Source organism: the organism of the source record quoted next, unplaced genomic scaffold, assembly GCF_019419815.1.
Source record: "Pyrus x bretschneideri cultivar Hongxiangsu unplaced genomic scaffold, Pyrus_bretschneideri_v1 Contig9, whole genome shotgun sequence".
Taxonomy (NCBI): Eukaryota; Viridiplantae; Streptophyta; class Magnoliopsida; order Rosales; family Rosaceae; genus Pyrus; species Pyrus x bretschneideri.
In genome coordinates this window covers 5,825,274-5,840,525 of record NW_025999831.1, presented here as the reverse complement: position 1 = coordinate 5,840,525, position 15,252 = coordinate 5,825,274, and the positions used below count along the sequence as shown (strand labels likewise).

At 35.3% G+C, this 15,252-nt stretch overlaps 1 protein-coding gene across 1 annotated transcript; it reads right to left on the bottom strand.

Annotated features, from left to right (window-relative positions):
* Positions 1-1,978: 1,978 nt before the first annotated feature.
* LOC125473516 lies at positions 1,979-4,795 on the bottom strand. Its single transcript, XM_048576426.1, has 6 exons — positions 4,034-4,795; positions 3,361-3,632; positions 3,097-3,269; positions 2,968-3,055; positions 2,774-2,879; positions 1,979-2,671 (listed from the first exon to the last, which is right to left on the bottom strand). Exons 1-6 carry the CDS (start codon positions 4,793-4,795, stop codon positions 1,979-1,981), a joined length of 2,094 nt encoding a protein of 697 aa, XP_048432383.1.
* Positions 4,796-15,252: the final 10,457 nt, after the last annotated feature.

Sequence of the window (15,252 nt, the reverse complement as noted above, 5' to 3'; positions counted from 1 at the left end):
CATGTTTAACGGTTAGATCGTTGAAATTAGTTTCGTAGAATGCGTATCCCATCAAAACGATAGATTCACTAAGACTTAAGAGTTTATTCACACTTTCATTAAGTATAACGTAAGATTTTGTGGTATCCACTAGTATAAATATTTTAATTTGAAGATCGAATTCATTCATTGTATTCATATAGGTTCAAGGAGTGTAGCTGTAAAAAATCATCAAAATCGGACTTAAAATAACCGTTAAATCGTCATTTTTCGTTGATAACCGTCGAAATTTTTTGTCCCGTTACTTCATCCCAGAATGTTTGTTTTTTGCGATTTTTTTCGTATACGATCTCGAATTATATACAAACATGTTTGACGGTTGGATCGTTGAAATTAGTTTCGTAGAATGCGTATCCCATCAAAACGATAGATTCACTAAGACTTAAGAGTTTATTCACACTTTCATTAAGTATAACGTAAGATTTTGTGGTATCCACTAGTATAAATATTTTAATTTGAAGATCAAATTCATTCATTGTATTCATATAGGTTCAAGGAGTGTAGCTGTAAAAAATCATCAAAATCGGACTTAAAATAACCGTTAAATCGTCATTTTTCGTTGATAACCGTCGAAATTTTTTGTCCCGTTACTTCATCCCAGAATGTTTGTTTTTTGCGATTTTTTTCGTATACAATCTCGAATTATATACAAACATGTTTGACGGTTGGATCGTTGAAATTAGTTTCGTAGAATGCGTATCTCATCAAAACGATAGATTCACTAAGACTTAAGAGTTTATTCATACTTTCATTAAGTATAACTTAAGATTTTGTGGTATCCACTAGTATAAATATTTTAATTTGAAGATCGAATTCATTCATTGTATTCATATAGGTTCAAGGAGTGTAGCTGTAAATAATCATCAAAATCGGACTTAAAATAACCGTTAAATCGTCATTTTTCGTTGATAACCGTCGAAATTTTTTGTCCCGTTACTTCATCCCAGAATGTTTGTTTTTTGCAATTTTTTTCGTATACGATCTCGAATTATATACAAACATGTTTGACGGTTGGATCGTTGAAATTAGTTTCGTAGAATGCGTATCCCATCAAAACAATAGATTCACTAAGACTTAAGAGTTTATTCATACTTTCATTAAGTATAACTTAAGATTTTGTGGTATCCACTAGTATAAATATTTTAATTTGAAGATCGAATTCATTCATTGTATTCATATAGGTTCAAGGAGTGTAGCTGTAAAAACTCATCAAAATCGGGCTTAAAATAACCGTTAAATCGTCATTTTTCGTTGATAACCGTCGAAATTTTTTGTCCCGTTACTTCATCCCAGAATGTTTGTTTTTTGCGATTTTTTTCGTATACGATCTTGAATTATATACAAACATGTTTGACGGTTGGATCGTTGAAATTAGTTTCGTAGAATTCGTATAATAATTATATATATAATTATTATAGTTTTTAGGGGTATAAAACTGTTAAATTAATATATAATTATATATAATTATTATAGTTTTTAAATTAATATATATAATTATATATAATAATAATTATTATAGTCTTTAGGGGTGTAAAACTGTTAAATTAATATATAATTATTATAGTTTTTAAGTTAATATATATAATTATTATAGTTTTTAAAACTGTTAAATTATATATAATTATTACATATGATTCACAACATTGCGTCGAAATATGATAATAATGCGTCGCATAAAACCGACGTAAGGTTAACATTGCGTCGGAATAGGGTAAGGTTGCGTCGGTTAAAACCGACGTAAGGTTAACATTGCGTCGGAATAGGCTAAGGTTGCGTCGGTTAAAACCGACGCTAAGTCTGACACACATGACATATGCCGTCGGTTAAAAGCGACAGGAAACAAGAAAAAAAAAAAAAACAGAAATATAATTTTATGATAGGATATCATAGCATATAAAATGAAACAAAGTCTAATTAATACAAAAAATAATTAATATATTTATTCCCTGTCATCATCTGTTAACTCATCGTCGGTATTGGCATGATTAACGAACCCAGTAGGCAACGCTAATGATTCAAGAAAGGGAGTCTCTTCCACGCCAACCCTTGTATGGAAATTTTCATTATCAAGAATTCGATCATCCAAGTTCGGCATGGCATAATCATCAATAGCATCACTATCCTCTAACACGTCAAATAAATCTCTTGGCTGAGTTCGAACAACTACGTGCCAATCTTTTTCAATCGTGTCCTCCACGTAAAATGCCTGTAATGCTTGTGATGCTAGTATGAAAGGATCCTCTTTAAATCCCAATTGATTGAAATTCACCATAGTAAATCCATATTGATCAGTTTTCATTCCTCGTGGACTTTCACTATTAACCCATTCGCACTTAAATAACATCACAGCTCGACCCCTATCTCCTGCTTCAGTAGGACCACAATATTTGACCTCGAACATATCTACAACTCTGCCATAACAATTCACTTGCCCAATTGCTCCAGGAACATTTGCAGGTACAAAGACACCACAATTTTGATTCTTATGCTTATCATCCACAGATTTTATACGAAATCTAAATCCATGAACAATGTGACTTTTGTATCTACTCACAACCCTACTAGGATAATTAGCTAGCCAATGCAAGTCTTGAGATATCAATGTGTCATTAGCATCATATCTTGAATTCATCTGTAATAAGTATGAAGATAAAAATTGACAGAATAACTATAAACATGTTATAATTAAAATGCAAAACAATAAATAAATAATATGATTGTTATATCAACTCACATGTTGCTTGAACCATTCTGGAAATTCTTTCTTGCTTAGCTCCTTAATTTGTCGCATAGTTAACCTTTCTCGACGATGTTTAGTTTTCAAGAATTCTTCATGTTGCCTACACAATTATGTCCAATTTAGATAATTACTTTTTCAAAGTGAAGAAAACCAATAAAACATTAAGACGTATGATTAAACGTTCTTACCTTCTAAATGGGCTAACCTCATCACAATTATTTAGAATGTATCTATGGCACTGATCAAGAACATTTAGATCGAGCTCCACATTTTCTCCTGAACCCATATAACATCCTTTCGAGTCAAAAATTGATAACCCACCAGATACTCCACGTCCAATACCATCTTCATTTCGGCCTCTACGGGTACGACGAGACTCAACGTCTCTAAGATACATGGAACAAAATGACAAGCACTCAAATATGCTTCAGCAATGAAACCTTCAGGACGACCCTTATTACGAACATAGCGCTTAAGTGTTTGCAAATACCTACAATTATAAAACGAAATACAAATTATTATAATTATTAATTAAAGTTATGACTACAATTGTAAAAAAATTATAAAAATTTATTCATTACCGTTCAATTAGATACATCCATCTATATTGAACAGGCCATGCAAGAGCTGCTTCATCTGCCAAGTGAACTGGGAGGTGCACCATTATATCAAAAAATGCAGGAGGGAATATTTTCTCAAGTTGACATAATGTCAGGGCAATTCTTGAATTCAGTTGCTTAAATCCTTCCTCAGACTCCTTCTTACTACATAACTGTCTGAAAATTGCACTCAACTCTAATAAAACCATAGTAACAGCTTTAGGCAAAACCAGGCGTATTGCAAGCGGGAGTAACTGCTACATTAAAACATGGCAATCATGACTTTTCAACCCATGTATTTTTCGTTCATTCACGTGCACACATCGCGACAGATTTGATGAATATCCATCTGGGACCCGAATAGTAGACAATACTTTACAAAACGCAGTTTTTTCTTCTCTTTTCAATTTGAACAATGCTGGAGGTCGAAATGTTCTATTTCCTTCTCTACGTGGGTGTTGACTATGTCTTATGTTCAAGAATTCAAGATCTGCATGTGCCGCTAATCCATCTTTAGACTTTTCTATATCTAGCAATGTTCCCACCACACTGTCACATATATTCTTCTCGATATGCATAACATCAAGATTGTGTCTAATCAATAGATGCCTCCAATAAGGTAGTTCATAAAAAATTGATTTCTTCTTCCACTGACTGTTACTACTTGTACTGCTCGAAGCTCTTCTTCTGCGTTGCCCAACTGAAGCATCCTTGTTGGTTTTCCAAAAGTAAATCTCAATGTAGAAAGTTCTTCGAGACATTGTAAACCAGTCCACTGCCTTGGTGCACTACGATGCTCTCGACAACCATTAAAAGTGATGGTTTGCCTTCGAAACCTATGATTATCTTCAAGAAAACGTCGATGCCCCATATAACAAATCTTGCGACTCGCTGGCAAGTAAATAGATTCTTTATCATGCATGCAATGTGGACAAGCTTTATAGCCATGTGTACTCGATCCTGACAACATTCCATAAGCCGGAAAATCACTTATAGTCCATAACACGGCAGCCTTCATCGTAAAACTTTGGTTGGAATACGCATCATAAGTGGGAATGCCCACCTCCCACAACTCATTCAACTCGTCAATCAATGGACGCATGTATACATCAATCTCTTTACCAGGACTGCGCGGTCCTGGTATTAACAAAGACAATAACAAATTTGGTTGCTTCATGCACATCCAAGGTGGCAAATTATAAACAGAAAGCACCACAGGCCATGTGTTATGATCATTCCTCATTTTCCCAAAAGGATTAAATCCATCACTGGCTAACCCTAATCGGACATTTCGAATTTTTGACGCAAAATCCGGATATAAATTATCCAAATGCTTCCATGCGGGAGAATCTGAAGGATGTCTCATAAACTCATCCTTAGGACATTCAGTTGCATGCCATCTCATATGTTCAGCCATATGCTTCGACATAAAAAATTGTTGCAATCGTGGTTTTAAAGGAAAATACCACATAACCTTAGTTGCGACCTTTTTCCTCGAGCTATCCTCTGCATTGGTAATTTTATATCTTGATTACTACAAACTGAGCACACGGTCAAATCTGACGTATCTTTCCAATAGATCATGCAATCATTGGGACATGCATCAATTTTCACATACGACAGCCCCAAGTCATTTATAAGTTTTTTTGCCTTATAACAGGATTCAGGCAAACAATCCCCTTCAGGCAACATTCTTTTAATTAACTCCAGTAAAGTGGTGAAGATCTCGTCAGGCATTCCCGCTAAACACTTGATCTGATACAATCTTACAACTGCTTCCAATTTCTTAAACTCCTTACAACCTGGCCACAAATCTTGATCTGCCTCTTCAAGCAACTTAAAAAAAGTCTGCACCTCTTCTGGACGCCCTTCCCCAATAGGGGGTTGTGACAACCCGTTCCAAATTTTACATTTTTAATTTATTTTAAAAGCGTGAGTTTACGAAATTGCCCTAGAGGCAAGGACTTTGACTTCTGTTGACCATTGACTTGAGAGATGTGGGACTTATTCTTTTAGCATATCCTCGTAGTACTCATTGGTACGAACGTATAGGCGAAAACCGTTTGCGAGTTCGAATTATAACGGTATACTTATGGACGTTTGAAATTGGTTATTTAAATATTTGAATTCCCACCTTGTGGGATTAGTTGACCAATTAAATTAAAGGGACAAGGAACCAATTAGAACATTTAAAGTGAAGCTTGCAGCCAATCAGAAAGGAAGAAGAAAAGAAAAGAAAAAAAAAAAAAAAGGGAAAAAGGCTTCCCGTGCACCCATACCCGCACCACTGCGAGGCCATCTTCCAAGGCCGATTCCGGCCAACTCCGGTGGACTTTTTCGATGCCACCACCACCATTTTGAAGCTCTCATTCCCCTCTACAAAACCCACCCAAGAACCACCTTGATTAACCATGGTATGAGGCGGTTTGAGGCCACGAAAGTTGACGAAAATCAATGGTGCTCCGGCCACCCTTTTCGATTTTCCGGCAAATCGGCAAAGCAATGGCCGATGCCACCACTTGGGCTTTGTAGCCCATCATCCTAGGAGCAAAACCCAACCAACCTTGACCCCGTTGGACCACTGTAGACGACGAATCGACGTCGGGAAGTTTTAGGCACCTGCCGGCTTCGTGGGCAAAATTGACCATCTTCCGTCCACTTTTGGACTTCGTGGCAGGTATGAAAGTTGCTCCACTCACTGAGATCTTCATTTCTGTGAAGTTTGAGATTTTTTGAAAATAGTTGGATTTTCCGGCGAGTCGGGGCGGCCGACCGCCACCCGCGGCGGCGCGTGCGGCGGCGCGTGGCCAGTGGGCCGCCAATTCTATTTTTAGGCTATGTCGAATGTTTTGAATTCAGTTTTGTCATTTGAATGACGTAGGTTGATCGTTGGAACCTAAATTCGTTATGATACGTTACTTGATAAAAATGTGAATCGATGATCCGACCGTTGGATCGTCACCAAAATTGGATATATTATAATACGTAATATTTAAAGATCATAGGAATTTACGGATCGGGAATCCGACTTACGGATCTTCCTGAATTGGATTTGTAAGTTAGTAAAATAAATGTTCACGGCCACTTGTTTTAGACAATTGGCGGAGATCTGACCGTTGGATCGTAATGAAATTTTAATATGTTATTCTAGAAACATATTTTGGATCGTTGGAAGTTGCAGATTGGAAATCTGATATGCGGATCTTCCGGGTCAGGTTATACAGGGTTGTAAACCCTACCGTCGATCTTTGATCGACGATTGACTTGTGGTTAATGGGTCTCAAACTATTTTAGAATGTCGTTGAAGTTGTGTTTTATGTGAATTAGATATTCTACGGATAAGAGTTCTGAGATGTGATTTGATAATTGGTTACAGGGACCAATCATTCAGGACGTCTCGATACGTGCGCTAGAGAATCATAGCGTGGACTCCAGGTAAGTGCATCTTTTCCTTTTTTATCGTACATATTATTGAGAGTTCTATCGACACCTTTAAATTGATTAGGCATATTACTTTCATATATAATTATTGTGAATGCTTGAAGTACTATGTGAACTACGAATGGCTTGATCCCTGTTTAGGGTACGTAGGCAGTCTAACGAGACGTTAGATGCAGCCATAAAATATTTGAGACAAAAGCCTTGCTTGGGAAATTGAGTAATGCGAAGGAAATTGGTTAAGGCAAGTTTTTAGTTTTACGAATTAGTTAGTTAAATTAGTGTTAATTGGGTTGTCATGAATAATTATCCTTGAAAATAAGTAGTTTGGGAGTAGAGCGTTATTGATTGTACACTTCACCTTATATTGTTTATAATTGAAAATGCTACGGCATGGTTGAGTAGTAGATTGCATCATGGTATATCCATATGTATATTACTTGCATATAATTATTGAGAATGCTTTCAAGTGCAAAGGTGAACGCAGGACACCCAGGTAAGTTCAGGTGAGTTATGATATTGGTTGAATCGATTGCGTTATAGCATGACTATAGTTATGTGTTAGGTAACTTCGATATTGTCGTACAGGTCACTATAGGTGACTCCGACTTACATGCTAGCCAGTATTGACGAGATATGGATAAGTCGTATAGGTCACTATAGGTGACTCCGACTTACATGCTAGCCAGTATTGACGAGATATGGATAAGTCGTATAGGTCACTATAGGTGACTCCGACTTAAATGCTAGCCAGTATTGACGAGATGTGGATAAGTCGTACAGGTCACTATAGGTGACTCCGACTTACATGCTAGCCAGGATTGACGAGATCTGGATAAGTCGTACAGGTTACTATAGGTGACTCCGACTTATATGCTAGCCAGGATTGACGAGATGTGGATAAGTCGTACAGGTCATTATAGGTGACTCCGACTTATATGCTAGTCAGGATTGACGAGATGTGGATAAGTCGTACATGTCACTATAGGTGACTCCGACTTATATACTAGCCATGATTGACGAGATACGGTTAAGTTGTACATGTCATTTTAGATGACTCTGACTGATATATCACTTTGTATTGATTTAGTACATTTGGCCTACTTATTAATGTATGGTGGATTTGATGGCAAACCGTGGTTTTGGTCATTTCCGAGTATGGTTTGGATATATGTATATATGTTGTACTGTCTTACGGAAAACGATACGGGTTTTACATTTAGGGGCATTACTTTTAGAGAGGTAGTAACTTTGGGAAGCTTGGTTTTATTGCTTACTCACACCTTCTGTTTGGTGCCCTCCAGGTTTTAGCTGCTGAGTTTGTATCGACAAAAATCTGTGGCGAATCTTAGTATTGATGGATATTTTTGAGGGTATGATTCTTACTCACATTACTGTACCTTACTTATGCTCTGACATCGCGCGTGAAATGGGTTCGCTCCCACTCGTAGCGCACTCTGGTATTTAGACACTTTTGGAATCGAATTCATTCACTTTTTATACACTATCACATTTTATGGCTTCGTCACCTTCCAGGTGTCGGCCAACACAGCTCGATTTAGGGTCCAAGTGGACTTTCTGGGTCGGGGTGTGTCAGGGTTCAGTAGATGGCCCAACACCTTCTTCTGTTAATGGTTGGACAAATACATCATTAAGAAAATCATGCATGCCAATCACCTCATCTCCTGTTTCTTCTTCTCCAATTCCCACATTTTGCTCTCCAATGTTTTGCTCGCCATGATGTCGCCAACAAGCGTTTTTATAATCTTTATCCATATCATACAATATGAGATGTTCAACAATGGTGTTCCTAACAAAAGTATATCGATTACAACATCTTTTGCAAGGACATCTAAACTTATCAGGACCAACACCATTTGCAACTGCTTGATCCAAAAACAAATTAATTCCAGTTGTATACGCTTCAAAATTTCAGGGTATTGTCAACCAACTCTTGTCCATATTTTACCACTTTACGAAGGTAAAATATTACGTTGACACTAAGATGCCTACAATCTTTCAATCCCTATCATGTAGGCATAACTATCAAAATTTTCAATTTCTATCTTTCACCCCTCGAACTCTATCACGATTGCAATATTTTAATTTTCAACACCTATTATAGTAAAAACAAATTAAAATAACAACAAAAAGTTATCAAAATTATGCTCATCTAATCCATTCTAATAAATAACAACCAAAAGTTATCAAACTTATCAAAATAACAACAAATTCAAATAACAATTAGAGTGCAAAAAAATTAATTAATATATTCTTATATTCCTAAATATTATAAGTTTAGGTTATATTCTTATATGAAAGGTTATATTCTTATATGAAAGGATATTCTTATATTATAAGTTTAGGTTATATTCTTATGAAAGGTTATATTCTTATATTCTTATATTCCTAAAAAAAAAAAAAAACATAATATATTCTTATATTACTCAATATTATAAGTTTATGTTATATTTAATATTGTTAATTTAACATAAATGCTTATAAATATTATTCATTCCATTTTCTCATAACAATTCAAATTATGTTCATCTAATCCATTCTAGTAAATAACAACAAAAAATTATCAAAATAACAACAAATTAAAATAACAATTAGAGTGCAAAAAAAAAAAAAAACATAATATATTCTTATATTACTCAATATTATAAGTTTATGTTATATTTAATATTGTTAATTTAACATAAATGCTTATAAATATTATTCATTCCATTTTCTCATAACAATTCAAATTATGTTTATCTAATCCATTCTAGTAAATAACAACAAAAAATTATCAAAATAACAACAAATTAAAATAACAATTAGAGTGCAAAAAAAAAAATTAACATAATATATTCTTATATTACTCAATTTTATAAGTTTATGTTATATTTAATATTGTTAATTTAACATAAATGCTTATAAATATTATTCATTCCATTTTCTCATAACAATTCAAATTATGTTCATCTAATCCATTCTAGTAAATAACAACAAAAAATTATCAAAATAACAACAAATTAAAATAACAATTAGAGTGACAAAATTAATTAATTCGACTAAATTTTTATTAATTTAACAAAAATAGTAGAATTTTATCTAAGTGCTTAAATTATAATTTTTAAATAAATAAACTTGTGTATTATACAATTTAAAAATTAAAGAAGTTAGTGATACAAACCTGATTTGTTGAAGAATTTTGACGTCAACAATTCTTTATGTACTCAACCAACTCAAATAAATTTCCTACAAAAATAAATTGTAACTAAAAATTAAACATAAGAGGAGAAAATAAAAATATTATAAGCAAGAAAAACTTACTGTTGTGAAGAGGAACAAATGAAGTTTGAAAACCAAAGGAGAAAGCTGAAAGAGAGAGAACATGGGAGACTTTGTAAAAATTGGAAGAACGAATAAGAAAAGTGCAAGAGAAGAAAAAGAAAACACGGGGGAGAGGATATAAAGACCATCAATGTGTCGCTTACAACCGACACTGGTTTTCAAAATATATGTCGCTCAAAACCGACGCAGGATTTAAAATATTAAAAACAAGAATTAGTGTCGCCTAGAAGCGACACCCATAGTTTATGTCGCTTAAAAGCGACACTATTTTATTTAAAGCGACGCCAGTACTTAAAAATATTAAAATATATGTCGGTTATAAGCGACACTAAATTTTTACGTCGGTTTAAAAGCGACATAGAAATTTTATGACGCTTATAAGCGATAGTAAATACGACGTCATCTTCAGTGAGTGTCGCAAATCTCTTTTTCGCCACTATATAATATTAAACTGACGCAACAACTGACACTATTAGGTCCTTTTGTAGTAGTGAAGTGTAAATACATATCCACTTGTGGACTTACTATCTGTGCTCACTAAATTCCAATTTGCAACACTATATCCTTCTAATCTAGTAAGATATCTTAATACTCTTATTAAAGCATTCCAATGATCTCTTACCGAATTACTTGAATACTTGTGAAAGTTCTAGGATGGTATCAATCCAACCTGGAAAAGAGAGAACAGAGAAGAGGGGGGGGTTGAATAGGCTCTAACTTAAAAATCCAACTCAAATTCAATTTAATCTTCACTTCCACATCTCATACCAAATGTGCACAAAGGATGTAGGATTTGATGAGGCAAAACCCACAATCCTCCCAAGTCAGGACAAACATTGAGGGCTCGTTTGCTGGACTGGATGAGATTGGGTCTTAGGGATAGGATTAGTTTGGAAATGATTGGTTGGGCTTTGAGTCTGAGTCCATTGTTTGGTGAAACATTGAGCTGAATTGGAATTAAATCCAATCTATTGCTTGGTACAAGACTGGTTTGGACTTAAAATATTTATTAATATTTTTAAATTTCCATTTATGCAACACTGCATATTCCAGCTTTCTCACCCTCTCTCCCATTTTTCTTCCCTTTCTTCAGTTTCTCCCTTTGATTGCCGTTTTGAGAGTCGGAGGTCTGGGTTTTCTCCTTTTATTTTTTGCTTTCTTTCGTCACCTTTTTCCCTGTTTTGCAGCCCCTCTCCCTCAAACCCAGCCCTTCCATATTTCCATCACCACCCCACACATCAATCCTTGTCAACCATGCTCTTCCCCACCATCTTCCCTATCCCTTAACCAAAAATTAGATCTTAAAGTTTCGGACCCGATCTAGAATTTCAATTGATGCACTTTAAGATTTGATTTTTGCTTTGGGTTTGCTTGCCATATTTGGTTTGATTTGGCTATGGGTTGCTCCTTCTTAATGGGGATTAAGGTTTTATCGGCTGTTTTTATTTTTGGACTATCTGCTTTTGATGCCTTTTTGTATCCGTTGGCCGTTGGTGCTCCTCTCAGTCCTTCCTACAGTTGTGAATTTCATGTCTGCGGTGGTGGGTCGGATAGTTTGAGAGTCATGTGTGACTCATCCTCTGATCGCTTGAAGATGGCGCCTGTTGCTAGCTCCGGGTGGGTGCTACAATACCATCTTCTACAGATCACATGTCGAGGCTTCGGTCTTAAAATTCTTAAAAATCCAACTAGAGATTATAACAGTCCTAAAAATGCAACTTCAACAATTATTTACATGATGGGAAGAATGTGTAGAAAAATACAAACTTACTCTTTTATAGATACTGAACCATACATCCTCAACCTTCCACGAGTGCGAAGCAACTCACACAATATACCGAAGGTTCTTCTATACATTCAGAGCTCGTTCACACACGTCATATCACTATGATTTATAAATCAATCTATCACTCTCAGACGAGTATCTATCTAGAAAGAGTACGATTTTTAAGATAACTTTTCACAGTACTAGGTCGTGATAGCATATATGACAGCTAACAATATCATTGACGCACAGAAATGTCGTTTCTTTCTAACTCTATTGCAATTAGAGTTATCACAATCTTCCACTTTCTCTTCCGATCCATGTCTAAAAGGAATATAAACAAGAACAATCAATATGTATCATGACGAACACAAGTGAAAACCGGTAGAGGGCCAGTCCATCAATATGATTATGCGAGTTTGTACATATATAGTCGTCTCTGCTATTTGTAGTTTTAAGTCTGTTTATAGTTGATGGTTTAAACAAGCATGTTACCATTTTAACTTTCCATCCCCAACCTCACAACTCCCCCAACCGTCGAGGATGCAGCAAGGTGTAGCGTGCTTCACATCTTGAGTTTACGTCTGATACCAAACTCCAGTGTTCATAGTGGAGCTACTAATAATATTCTGCAGTTTTTCAGTGACCCTATAAGGTTTCGGCTGAATGCCACCGAGTACATTTGTTTGGTGAGGGCCAACAAAATTGAATTCGGAAAATGATTTTCACAAGCCCATTTTCATCTTTTGTACACTACTGTCGATTCTACTTTGAATTATTCAACCTAAAGATTAGAAAAGAAGAATGTATAGGGGGAGAAAATGGGGGCGTAAAAAAATGAATTAGAAACCAAAATTGAGAATCTTTGAAAGAAATTGAATATTTATCAAACCATATCTCAGTTAAATGCTCCAAAGAGACGTCTCGATGTTCAAATCGTTGTCAAACGTTATATTTACCCATCAATATGTGCGCTTGTTATGCCACTAAGGTTGCGTTTGTTAAACCAGATTACACCGCCGGAGTAAAGTCTCGTTATTGAAAGAAGGGGGCCTAATTAAGCGACATCTTCGTTTCACGTCATCTGCTGCCATGCCGAGAGCTCCGCGTGCGTTTCTTCAGCGCGCCTCAAGCTGAATAACTACAGAAACAACCATGATTCGTTATCAATCTCTGAATATTGCCATATAGAGAACAATAGATGATTGGGCAACCATAACCACCAATTTTATGTTTCCATTTAATACAAACAACAGCTTATCTTTATATGCCAAGATTCAAAGGTTTCTTAACATGTCATTTGGCTTGTTCTTCCTTGTAGGGTTCGAGGAGAATGAAAAGAGAGAAGAAGGATAAGAGGGAGAAGGAGAAGAGGGAGAAGGAGAAGTCATCATAGAAAATTGAGGCAAAAAAGTTTAGCACAATAAAGGCATAATTCTTATCATTTTGTTTAGCTTAAAATATTAAAAATAAATTAAATTATTTTGCAACCACTGGATTCAAATAGAAGGTTACGATCCAAAGATTAGGTAAGATTAAGAAAGAAGGCAAACGGCATACACACAAGCACACACAACACCAACAGTAGGAACGTTGGACTCACAAGTTACATGCTATCAAAAGGCTAGCGAGAACAGCAGATAGTTCAACAAAATTCAAATCATGTGCAACGCTTTACCGGACTTTGATTTGGTATTCTCGCTGATTAAGTTCGGTGATCAGATAGTAATATTGGTTCATCTTGGTGTGGGCTAACCACCATCGGTTAAGTGCACATAAACCCATATTAAGCCAGAACTCGAAAAACTAACTGAAAGCTTATTTTACCATGGTCAATATCACCATCTGGCACCAGTATAACTATTTCCTACAGTGCCGCCTATCGCTTAACTTACAAGTAATTTCCGTTCCTGTGGTGTAATAGGCCTTGTGATTATTACTGCAAAGATAATAGCTACTAATTACTAAAGATAAAGGACGTATGAAACTTAAAGCATTTCACCATCCTATAATGAAAGGATAGCAGCAGACGAACACAGAGTGAATTGGACCAAGTTTTTAAGTTTTAATAAAAACCTAGTGAAAATTGAGAAAATAACAATAAGACAATGACACCTGATTGAACCTAAATTGGGCGTATTGGATCAAAGTAGTCAAGCACATAACTGGAAGGATTCACCAATAAAGCTACTCGAGTTTGAGTATTTATCAATAGTGACTAAAATTGAACACCCAATTTCATAAATGTCACATTTTATAAAAACTTTCAAATATAGCAAAAAATTCATGTGAATAGACCTAAATACCCATGAAATCCAAAACACTTGAATAGAGCTACTCTAGACCATTGTAAAAAGTGCGAGGTGGTGAGGGAAGTTGGTAAATATCGTGGAGCAGTTGCGGGTGTTGTTCAATAGTCAACTAATTGAGTACATACTTGAAAATTTGCCGCTCATGGCTGAAATTCAATTGCTACCGTTGATGCAATATCGTCTCAGTGGAATATGCTTTGTACAATCATCTTAGCAAACATGATATTAGTTGAGGTTTCTAACTCATTGAAATCAAATTTCAATTTAATTATGCTTACGAATTTCTCTTAAATTTGCTGGAGAAAAGAGATAAAACAATAACAGTTTTCACAAGAGGATCGTTCCAATTTAATTCTTGCTTCGATTACCCACAAATCTAATTAATCTATAATTCCGATTAGCAAGTTCTGAATTATTCCAAACCTCACAAACCAATCAAAACTAAACAATAGGGTGAGTGCGAAAATGCTGCTCTCAACAATGGGAGTGATGGTTTTGCCACCTATATTTATTTGGTTTTCATTTTGAGGATATTTACGTCTATTTAAGTGAGTTTTTTGATATATTTGAAAGATTTTATAAAAAAATGACATTTATGAAATTAGGTGTTAAATTTTAGCAATTATTGATAAATACTCCTTGAGTTCTAACGTTCGATCACAGAGTAAGTTTGACTAAATGCTGACAGTGAACAAACACGGATTGCGGACGCAAAACCATGTCCACTTTTTGCAACAAACTAGAATTAATGTCATACTACGAAGACGCAAACCCTAATAAAAATAAGTTACTGGGAAATCAAATATTATAACAATTAGTGGATGGGATTTGGTAAAATATGTAGAGAACAAGTATAGGGACTTACTACGACGAGCACGCTTCTTGTATAAGATATGGTAACCGCAGTCGCGGCACTGCATCGAGTCGTTGGGCTTCAACTGAACCTCCAACCCACATTCTGCAACAACAACATAGTCAATAACTCAATATCGGAAATTCTTTTGTATTTCCTCATGA